The sequence below is a fragment of the Poecilia latipinna genome, unplaced genomic scaffold, assembly GCF_001443285.1.
Source record: "Poecilia latipinna isolate Pla-1442-1.1 unplaced genomic scaffold, P_latipinna-1.0 Scaffold1493, whole genome shotgun sequence".
In the NCBI taxonomy this organism is placed as follows: domain Eukaryota; kingdom Metazoa; phylum Chordata; class Actinopteri; order Cyprinodontiformes; family Poeciliidae; genus Poecilia; species Poecilia latipinna.
In genome coordinates this window covers 59,642-71,765 of record NW_015114109.1, presented here as the reverse complement: position 1 = coordinate 71,765, position 12,124 = coordinate 59,642, and the positions used below count along the sequence as shown (strand labels likewise).

The following is a 12,124-nucleotide window of genomic DNA, read 5'->3' as shown; positions in this document are numbered from 1 at the left end:
GTGCTGTGGTGAGCACGAAAACCAGACTGGAAGGAGCCGCAGATGCCTTCAAAGAGTCGCTGTGAGCAGGACGGATCTCCACTAGCAACCAGTCTCGCAACGAATCTAAAGAGGCTTCTGACTGAAGACTGTTGCTGTATGACCTTCTAATAGTTCAATATCCAGACAGAAACATCTCCTGAATCAGAATCACCACCAGTTGTTTGCCCACCACTGCTCATCCACCTCATTTGCTTTTGCCGCTCTTCTGTAAATCCGTATCTGGCTGTGCGGTTGGAAAGTTTGAGACGGGGAAATGATCCTGACCTTTTGTGATTGATGGAAGAGATAGCTTGAACTTCCTCCTTCTCTCTTTGCTCTCTGGTCCTGATCTGCATCCATATGAAGCCTCCTTATTAACTTCTCTGGGATCTTTGGTTGAATAATTCACAGACAATGTTGGCTCTGAATCATGAATAATTTACGGTGGCAGAAAGACTCGTTTAATTACACTTTTGTCACTGGGTCTAGCAGCCATCTTTGTTCAGATTTAGCAGCAACAGTGATGTAAATAAACGCGTAAAAACAGCCATTCTGATGCTTAAACTATAACAATGAGTCCTGTAAATATAAATACACTTACAGGTAGAGTCCAGAATTACAGCAGCATATCTAACAGATCCTCTGTGGGTTTACTGATATTCATCTATACAACCAAAAACAGCCCTGAAGGTTGAAGGTTAAAGGGATGTGGATAGGAAAGTATCTGCACTGGTAGATATTAATATTCATATATGCATATCATAAAAAAAGTGTTTCAGTAGCTGAATGGGTAACATGAAAAAGTCCTGGCCTGTAACTAATATCTCACATGTTCTGTTATTACTCATCTAATTTACAGGAAGCTTTTTCTCATTTCCTAATAAGCAGTCATTTGCAGATATTATCAACAAAAGGAACAGATTGACACTCTTAATTTTGCACGACTTTATCCAGCTTGATTAAAAATCTTGATTTAAGATTAAAAAAAAAAATTAAAAACAGCCTTAAGCATGAATTCATTTTGTGTTATATCAGGTCAGTTCTGTGGTAAACAGTTTATTTAAAAGCCAATAGAGCCGTCTGATCGCCATGCACCTTTCGTTGCCACAGCAGTCTTGGTTTTTATAAACACATGTAGCAAGTGGCCTGGAAACTGAAGATAAAAACGAGTTCCTCACATCGATTAAGCCTTTCTGTCATGGGCACATAATTATTGTTCTATCGGCTATTGTGGCTGTAAAGATTACGCTTATTCTCATGCTCCATCTACCTTAAAATAGCTTGATGCCATTCATTACTGAGCTCTGTGCTTCAGCACAGCAGATAAGTAGAATGCACTGTGCACTCATTAAAAAAAACAAAAAGATTATTTTGTGTGGTTACTTTTTCCAGTTTTTCTGTAAAAACTATTTTAGTGGTTAAAAGGCAATTATCAAGATTTATAGCTAGAAAAATGGAAAATCTTCAATATATGAAAAAATACTGTAACTATATAATTCACTTCTCCGTTGTTTTTCAAAGTGAATAATCAATTCATCTATCCAGAGTCTAAACCCAGTTGCGCGGTGCCGGTTCAGCCGGGACAGAACAGCTGTGTCCGCTCCATGCAGAATGTCTGCTGATGTCCGCAGATCACGTTAAATAAATAATCCTGCCTGTGTATCCTGGATAATTTGCTTCAGCTGCAACAGTTTTTCTTTTCTGGTTCAAATGAGTAACTGTTTGACTGCAGCTGCAGTCTAATTATCCATCTATTGTTGTGAAAAAACTCACCGAAGATGGACTTATGGAGTGAATGTTGTGACAGATGGTGTCCTCAGAATAACATTTTGACAGGTCCATTACTGTAGTTCGGATAAAAGCTCACCCAGTAAAACAAAGACGGATGATGTAGGGAAGATGTACATAACTGTGTGGCGGGAATCGAACCCAAAACTTTTCAATTAAACTACCATGGTGTGTCGCCCAACAACTGAGAAGAGAAAGTTGCACAAAAAAAAAAAAAAAAAGAAGAAAGAATCATGAGCTTTAAATTTAATTTCAAAGCCATGCCCACCATGGGTGATTCCATGAATGTTTAATTTAGAAATTGTTTCAAGAAAACAATTTATAAATGATGTTAATTACAGAGGACTAAACCTTCATTTCATTCATTTTAACCTTCTGAGTCTATTCAAAGATGCCTTGTTGCTTTGTCCTGCCTCGACCTCACACGGGTTATATGGCTAAATAAAAGTATAATTAGCAATATATTAAACTCTGTCTCCATTATGCACTTAGTGCCGATAAAAGCCTCTCTGATTACGCAGACTGAATGTTTAATTGTAGAACGACTGCCTTCAGGTGACACTGAAACGGTGTTACACTAAGAAGACGTCCATCTATTTACACAGCGCTAAATCCAATCCTGATGAGGACTCTGCAGTCTGCTGGTCCACCAAAACATCAGAACGTAGTTATGGAGATTCATTGTTTTTTCATTGTGTTGACAGCTTTATTGGTGACATGAGCAGCAAATCCCTAAACCGGCATATAAATCTTTTGTCCAAAGGAGATTGTTTTGGGTATGCTTTGGAGTATTTATCACCATATGTTAAGATGATATAAATCTAAACTCTGTCCTTCATGACCACCAATTAGTCATAAAGCTATGATCACCTAAAATAGAGACAATCAAAGCCACCCTGCTAAATCACTGCAGCAGCAGAGTGCTACATTTCTTGACAAATGTGTAATTATGGGCCATTAAATTTAGGCTCTGTGGTCCATAAGTGTTGGGTGATCCCCATTCAAAGCTGACACCTAAAAAAATGGTTTTGGGTTTATTTCAGCCATAAAAGTGTAAAGTTTGTAAAGATGACAGAAGAAAGTAGGAACATATTTTCTCTCTCTTTATGATCCTATTGACTTATTAAACACTGGATATGTTTGTTTTGTAAAGTGCTTTGAAGTAACATTTTTTGTAAACCCGTTCTATATAAATAATCTGAATTGAATCAAAGCTGAAGCTGTTATTTTAAACCATCTGTTAAGCAGTTGTGACATTTGAGTTTCTCTCTGTTCCCGTCTTCACTGCAGTGCGATGAGTCTGTGGACTGCAGTGACACGGCGCGTCTGGCTGCTTTCACACACATGGTGTTTGATTACTTTACCATAAAAGAGGAGATTCTGACATTACTGCTACTGAAAATCACCACAAAGGGAGTTGACATCTACTGTGCAACAAAGGGGGAGATGTTGGAAATAAATTCCTGTCGAAAACTTGGTTTCTGTAACAACTGATGACGCACCATCAATGACAAACACCGTACACAAAGATGGCGGATTTATGAGCTCAGACATTCATGCTGTTTGTTTGTTTTTCACAAAATCTGAATTAAGAGAAGTTCAAGTCATGCAGCATCACATGCTGTTGAATCTTATTTCATTACCTCAGTTTTACACATTTTTTTGAAGTGCTCTTCAGGAATGCTATTCATTTTATTTCTGTGTTCATTTTCATTTCTAGCGCTCAGATGCTTGTGAAAGAAAGTTTTTGAACACAATGTGTGTTGACGTGCTTTATTATATGGGGAATAAGTGTTTGCTTATGACTTGTGGAAGTTGGATATTTAGATACATTTTGCCAAGCATGAGTAGCTCTGATGTTCTTGTGTAAAAGTAGATCACAGAAGATAAAAGGTTGGAGACTCCTGGTTTAGATCAAAGCACACTTATCTGTCAAAGTAACCCAGTCCAAGTCCAGATCTGACTTGAATTGGGATCTGTGGTAAGATTATAAAATAATATTCTGTTTCCAGTCAGTCTGACTGAGCTGGAGTTTTTTCTTGAGCTGATTGTTACTGACTGACTCAGAAAATACTCCAGACTATTTTAGACACTAACTTTGTCCTTTTATTTCATACTGATCACTGATTTTATACACATATTCAGATTGCTCCATGTGAAATAGCCTGGACATTAATGCTTGAGTGTAAACCAAAACCTGGTTTACATCCATTGTTTTGCTCTTTTAAATGCTTCCATAATGTTTGTCAGTCAAACTTTACATCCTACTTCAAGTTGTTCAGGCCCTGAAGCGTGTCATACATATGCTGCTTTCTTAGATTGTCTTCTAGGTGATTATAACTACTTCAGTGAAGCAAATAAAATCCATATTAAATATTATTCCACCATAATTATCTGTAATTCAATCTGTCTACCTAATTAGAAAAGGTTTGTTTTGATAGTCAGTGTCAACCTGGTTGCTACAGCAACACACAACTCCTAGTAATACAGCTGAGTGTGCTGAAGTCTACATTGTTTCTGTGCGTAAAAAGGATCATCTCAGCAGCTCCAAGCTTATATGGCCATACAAATATTTCACACTGAACAGATGCAAAAGAGAGTAATTTCAGAAAAAGTCATTAAGTATGAGCCACAGGGGTTTATATTAACATAGTTACAGAGAGCTGAAGACACTCAGGGGGTAAAATTTACTGGTTTTAGCTTCTAGTCTCTTTTTAGACATTCCTACAAGCCAGCAGTTCTCAGAGCTTTTGTGGAAAAGGTTGAAGGTCTGGAACAACTAAAAACGTGAGATAAACTGAGTGAGACGAGCAGACGTAAAACTTACAGAAATCCAGACACAGAACGCAGCATCCTAATTTAAATATAAATCTCTGCGCTGAATAAACTGCCAAAGGGCATGTCCCAATGAAAAGTCTGATTTCTTTCCAAAATTACTTTTATGTTTTCCCAGTTTCATTTTTTTAGTTTCTTCTCACATGTCCAAGTTAAAAAAATAAACCCTTTGATTTATAGAAGCAAACTTTCCTGGAGGAGGAAGAGCAACATTTTGTCTGAGTGTGTGTGTGTGTGTGTGTGTGTGTGTGTGTGTGTGTGCGTGTGTGTGTGTGTGTGTGTGCGCGCAGGCAGCACGTTTGGACCCACATCGATAGTTTAGGCTCTCCCTTTAAACTGGACTATGGCGCCTTTTTCTTCTCTTCATTAAAGTATATTACCTGGAGACTTTGATTTTTTTGTTGTTCTTTTTGTGCAGAGATGAAGCAAAAAGCTGCAGATAAGCTGCAGCTCCAACTCCAATCATCTTGGAGGTAAACAACTGAAATAAAATAAATATGATTGAAGGTTTTGTCAGTATTTAAAATGAACACCATGTTGGTTTAACTCCCTTGTGAACAAAGTTTCATAATGGAAACGTGAATTAGTTCTGATTTTATGGATGTGAAATTATGAACAAATGTGTAATTACTGAGAGCCTGGATAAAATTATTTGTTTTGTAAGTTCAGACAATCTTCTTTGTTGTTTTTGAAAACATGACAAAATAAAGTGGATGTTAGACAACATAATCCACAGGCTAATTATGAATAACATTACTATATATGTCATATTTATTTCAGACAAATTATGATAAATGAATGAGATTTATTTCCAATTGGAGCTCTGAACGTAGTTCAGAGTATTTAGGAGGTGAATTGTAAATATGAATCAATTCATTTTAACCCGACTGAACTGAGAGAACCAGTTCTTGTTAAAGATGAGATCACAGAACATTTCTGTAACAAAACTGTGGATCCAACATCTTTTATTTGTTCAAGTGCCTAATGCTACTGACTTTTATTTCTAGCTGAAAATATCAGTCGGTACTTATTAGTCTTTTATTTTCTTCCACTTTCTGGTTTTTATTGCTTGAACTGTTCTTTTGTTGTTTTTGGTCTGTTTTATTGCAGGTGGTTCTGTTTTGCAGTTCTCATTTTATTTTATGGACTTTGGGGACTTTCTGGGTTTGCAAAGAGTTCCACAAACCCAATCAGGACTAAGGAGGCCCGGGGTGCTTTATTCGTTTTTTTTGACACGGACCATGACTTTTCAATTCACGGGACGTCTTCTCCGCTCCATCAGAGCAATAAGTAGCTTTTAGAAAAGCTGCAGTGAAGTCGCACATCTTGCTCTGCTGAGGATCTTTGCACAGGGAGATATTTGTTAAAGTGTGAGGCTAGAGTTGCCATAATTTGATATGACTTGGAATTAATTCGACACATAACGCACTGCCTTTGTGGCTGTGACAAAAATAACAGAGAGAGTTGTTTTCGCCCTCCTTTGTGTGTTGTAATTATTGCTGAGCGTCATAGCAGCACACGCTACCAGCTCAGGTCGCTCCCACACGGCTTTCATTTGAGCCTCAGCTGAACGTGTCACATTACACAGACAGGGAGCATCAGCTATCAGCACAGCCTGTCTGCTGCTGCTCTTTCCCTGTGAACGCCAGTGGAAAGGCTATGCTGACATTTGGATTTGTTAGAACAAATCTGAAAAATCACTTTTTTTACACATGTCCTTTTCTGCAGCCAACTTCCGTCCTTTTGTGAGTCGCTCTGTTGTCACAATTTTGCATGATTTGTTTCCTCCCCACACAAAAAAAAAAAAGTAACTTCTTTATGAAAGCCAGGTCACTGCATCACAACATTGTGTTTCTGCAAGACATGCAGCATTGCTCAGTTTTCTTGCCAGTGGTCAGAAATTCATGGCTGACTTTTATAAGCTGGCAAAAATTTGCTTACAATTTGAAAAAAAAAAAAAAATGTGGTTCACCTGTCAGGTATTCACTTCCTGTCACAGCAGAACGGAACCACATATTTTCAAATCATGAAATTAGTAGGGAGATGTTAAATGGTAGGGAGCAGGTAGGTGGATGGGTGATGCATTTTATGACAAACTTCAGCCAATTTGTGACTGTTCCTCCAGTGGAGGAAGACATGACAGCTGGTGAGACAGGCCAGGAGAAGCTGGGCGCATTTCATCAGGTAACAGTGGAGTCTTTACTCTGTGGACTGAGGGGACACCTTGAGTGCCAGCGAAGGCAGAAGAGACAGCTAAGTCCCAAATGTGCTGCAGCTCACAAAACGGAGAGCGAACAAGGCCCACTGAAACAAACAGGGAGTGACAGAAGGCAGAGAAAACTGAGATGGGAAAGTAGAAAAAGAGGCGTAAAAGTCTGTTTATAGAAAGGTGAACCAGAAGACGTGACAGTGGAGGACAATTTGATGAAGCAAGTTTGTAAAAATGGCCAAATGTTGTCAAAATGATTATTTTGAATGTGTTTCTCAAATAATTTAAATGAAGAAAAAAAAAATGTACGCAACATTTGCAACAGTTTTTGCACTTTAAAGCTAATCTGTATTCAAAGTACAGACTTTAATATATTTTATGGCATCCCTTCATGTTTCCTCCTCATGAATACCTAAAAATAGCAAATTGCTAGCAGGCACAAAAGCATGTCCTGCTTCCAAATCTGTACTGACAACTAAATTCTCCGTGTCGCTCCGTCTAACTCATTCATTCAACTCTGTGGGCTTCAGAGACAAGAGCAGCAAAAAGATGATCACACTGACAGGACATCCAATGCAGGCGCAGAGAGCGGCTTACATCAGAGGAAGAGCAGGAGTTGTCCAGGACGAGTTGGTAAAAAAGCACAAAGCGTCTTTATTGCTTTCCCTCTTCGTAGATTAAAGGACTAAAAGCCACAAAAGTGGCTAAAATGAACAAATTTAAATATTATGAAAAAGGTTAATTATTTTACTATTTTAATTCTATATGAAAAAATAATGTAAACAATAAACTCATGCAGATTTATCACACAGAGCATTATTTTAAGAATGTATCACTGGTTTTTGCTTACAGCTAAAAAAACAACAACAAAAACTTAACTTCTCAGAAAATTAGAATATTACATAAGACCAATAAAAACAGATTTTTAATAATTCAATCTCCTGAAATGACTGTCCACACCGAACAGGAAGTCCACTGAGTACTTGGTTGGGGCTCCTTATGCCTGAATTACTGCATCAATGCAGCATGACACGGAAACGATCAGACTGCGGTTCTGCACCATCTACAGTCTGATCATAATCATAATGATCATAACTAACTGTAAAAACCAGTTAGTTATGATCATCTACAAATTAAACACAAAGGAGCCCCGCTGAGCAACCATCCGGTCATTTTTCTGGGAACATCTCGCCATGTGAAATATTTCAGATGTTTTCTTTGGTTCAGATTGGCTCAATGCAACAAATGTGGAACAGAAACCATGTGGTAATTTTCTCTAAACTCTTGAAGAGTCTTTACATTACAATCCTCTAAAGGATGGGATCACCTATCCAGGGAATGAACTGTTTTCCTTCCACTTAACTTTTTTTAAGCTTCTTTAGTAATGATCTTATATGCCTTATCCTTCCGACGGAGTGTTTAATAAACATATATGAAACTTCCATTGATCAAATTAACATTTTAATCATATTCTAATTGAATGTGGTTCACCTGTAAAAACCCAAACTTAAAACTGAGCCAACAAAACGAAAGAATCTAAAATACAGAAATCATCTCAACCACAGTAGTTTCTTTATATCTAGGTCACTCGGATAAGTCATTTTTAAAGAATATGACAGGATTCTGTCGGTAATATATAAATCAAACACTTGTACGGAATATCTTTTTCAGATGTGGTTGCACAGACAGACAAAAGCCAGTGGAGCTGTGTCTATTCATGTGGAGCAAAAGGATGAATTATTACTGTCATTGTGCCACAGCCGTACTAAAGGAATGCCCAGACCACACGCCGCTGAAGCATGAAAGCATAAAACCAAGATTGCTTTGGGTTCATGGGCTGCACACACTGACCTGGTTGTTGACACTTGGATACACATTCACAATCCTCTTTTTTTCCCCAAAAAGCTTTGAGAGTGAGGGTGGAAGAAAGGAGAATGCACTTACTGCTTGACAGATGATGGGGTATTTGATTCGATTGATGCCACCGGCAAACACAGCGAAGGTCAGCGCCGTATGGAAACAGAAGTTGAGAAGCATGTGCCATCCCTTCCTGCTGATGCGGATAGCGCTGGGAGGAAGAAAAAGACGACACAAAAAAAAAAAATTACAGATGCAGCTAAACTATTTTATTCAGAAATGATCCAATCAGCAGGTTTTTTTTTTTTTTTAACTGCTCAAAAGGAAAAGCCGGGATGCAGCTCACTAGGACTGAGGAGTTGGATGAGGTGTGCGGAGAAGAACAACTTCTCCATGTGGGATGCAGACTGACTCACGTAGCTCCTTACCACAGCGCTCCTACATGTTTGCATGTTCTTTTTGTTTTAAATAGCTTTGAGTTTGAATAGATTTTCTCATTATGTAAGGAAAGCAGCAACAATCTGTTGATGTACCAATGCTGCTACCTCAAGCTGTTGTCCCCCCTCCACCCCATCTGCACATGTCGCAGAGGTTTTTACATGGAACAGAAAGAAATTGGCTTAAATTTCTACTCAATGGGGTTTCTGTGTGTAGGGAGGATTTTAAGTCAGTTCATCAACTTAAATGTGTAGAATGAGGGCAGGACGGGATTTTTAAAGGTTGTCTCATCTTCAAATTTGCAATTTTTTAAATGTATTATGATGTCATCTGTTATTTTCTTCCAAAAATGATTTAATTATGCCTTTATTTACAAACTTTTATTCCTTTTCCTTACTTTTTAAGAACTATTTCTAAAAAGTACAATGTCAAAAGGAGTCGAAATAGCTTTGCCTAACTCTTTTACATTGAACTCTTTGGTCATACTTAATTAATGACTTAGGATAGATTATAATTATAATAAAGGTGAAATATACATTTTACTGGTTTGACAGGATTTCTACATGTCCTAGTTTGAGAAAACTGTAAAGTAAAATTATAAAACTGATCAGGATTGGGGTAGATCAGATCCGGATTAAAACAAGATTAAGAGATCCTTAAAAATGTGATGAACAATATTCTAGCATATTATCAGATATTGCTGCATTGAGTCCCAAAATGTAACTTTGTGCAATTTATGACCCAACAGAAAAAAAACAGAGCAGTGATTGGAAGACAGAGATATTTGTAGAGAAAGAACAGATTACTGGCCACCATAGTTGGTGGTGTTGGTGTAGTCTCTATATATAGTACTTAGAAAGTTACAGTTGTTTGTTTGTCCTTTATATAATTTTCTACAAATATAAATCCTGGTTCTCATTTATTAGCTCCACACTGGCAGAATACTCCACAGGGAGTTTTAATGTATAAATTATGAAATATTGTTTCTTTTTCCAATTTCACTTCAGTTCAAAATGAATAAAGTTCAAGAAGGTCTGCAAAGACTTAATTCACACTAAACATTCACCTATAGAACTGAAACAAAATTAAGACCAATTGTTTAGTTAATTGAGAATTTATAATAATTAGTTAATTAAAAACAAACTGATCAACATTTACACAATTAGATATTTTATATTCAAAATAACACCACTGATGCACTTTTTAAGACTGTTTCTTCTTCTGCTTTTTAAATCGTATGATTCATGAGATCTAAAGAAGGCAAAGCTGGAGAAGCGAGAACAAACCCAGCTGCTCCATTTAGTGACGGAGCCTTAGAAGGCTGAAGTTCAGATAGATGCTCTTTCAGCACTTCACAAAATAAAGGAATGAATAGGACAGGTTGTGAAATGTGAACTCTTCACTGAGCCACATGGCTCAGTTAGGCACCAAACAGGACAGGATCAATTTCATTTGTTTTACCACAGTAAGTGTGCATTTTCATCCTCCAGTATGACTTTATCACTAAGCCTGCAACATTCCCACACAACCTACTCACCGAAACTCACACATCTAGTAATTATAGCTCTATGTGCAACAATCGCTCTGCTGGGTTTCATAATGAGCTAGATAGATCATTATATTTTTTAAGATGGCTGGATAAAGTTAGATGTTCAAATCTTTGAAGGATAACATTCCAGACTTTTCCATACTCCACTTTCCAAATTCCTTTACATGCACCTTAATACATAAAAACATCACAGACACAAAGAGAGACAGATAATAGACACAAGGAAGGAAGGAATACTTGAATCAAATTCCAGTCTGTTTCATACTTTTCCAAACTTTAAAGGAGTTTTTGATGTAAATGCACTTCCACTTTGAGAAGTATGTGACCAATCAGGGTCCATGCAGCCCTAAGCTGGGCACTCAGCCCACATCACTGGTTTCCACCCAGTTGTTAGAAGACTTGGCTAAATAGGTCAGACATTTCCAACATGTTTTCTGGGCTGTGAGTTAGCAGACCATCTAATCTTTTAATTCGCGTCCTCTGTCAGCTCATATTGCTTTATTTTTCTAATTTATTTATTTTTTGTTGTTGATTCAGTCACTGTCCCCGTTTGAAATTACATAACCCTGCTGTGGGAATCTTCCCTCCCCAAAATGGAGGAGTAGAGCCCCGGCTGCACGTGAGCCCACTGTAGATGAAGCAGCGGCTGCTGGAGCCTGGAGGCGTGTCTGGGGCCGGGCCTCACCGACTTCTGCAAAGGGGAGGGAGAATTAGAGCTGCTGCTGAGTTCCAGTCCATCCAGCACCAGGCACATAAATCAGGGTGGCTGCTGGCCTCCCTGGAAGAGGTTTTCACAGGTTCTGCTGCGGGCTTTCATTGGGTCAAGTACATTAACCTGGCAACCCTCCATATCTCCATCTCTCAGAGGGTTGGTGGGGGATAAAACAGCCCCGGCTCTGCAACTACTCCCTCACCTCAGAACCAGCCGCTCCAACAAATGCAAGGGGCAATAAAGCAACAGCCTGCAATATAAGACGTTTTACATGGACGAGGTTTAGCCAAGCCAAACGTCCTGCTGATGTCTCATAAACCGAAGAGCGCAGGCTTGGTAACAAGCTGCAATGGAAGTGGTTACAGTCTAATGCATATTTATTAAGTCAGAAAAAGAGACAAGAGTGAGGATAAGATAAAGATCCGTGGCTGGAATTAACAAGACGATATGAAAGAAACTAATTCTGCTCTGTTTAACGAACTGTGTCCCATTCTGCTGGAGAAGAAACAAAATGAATATGAAGAAGGTTGATATAATGGATGTCTGTTATGACAGAAAGGTTGAATAAGCTAAAGGACTTCTGCTAAATTAGTTATTTAGTCTATAAATATCTTAAGCATTTTTGCACAAAGTTTATTAGAGTCACAGCGGGAAATCTTCCTGAAGTGGAAATTAAAAATACTTTCATAATCAAAATAAAAATCTGAAAAAGATG

General features: G+C 38.1%; 1 protein-coding gene across 2 annotated transcripts in view; it reads right to left on the bottom strand.

Moving 5' to 3' along the window:
• LOC106963085 (adhesion G protein-coupled receptor A1) overlaps positions 1-12,124 on the bottom strand; it is a 65,526-nt gene that overhangs the window by 22,663 nt on the left and 30,739 nt on the right. For both annotated transcript variants that reach the window (XM_015057807.1, XM_015057808.1), the window contains one exon: positions 8,798-8,921. In XM_015057807.1, coding sequence (XP_014913293.1) covers positions 8,798-8,921 — 124 coding nt within the window. The remainder of the gene's footprint in view (positions 1-8,797; positions 8,922-12,124) is intronic.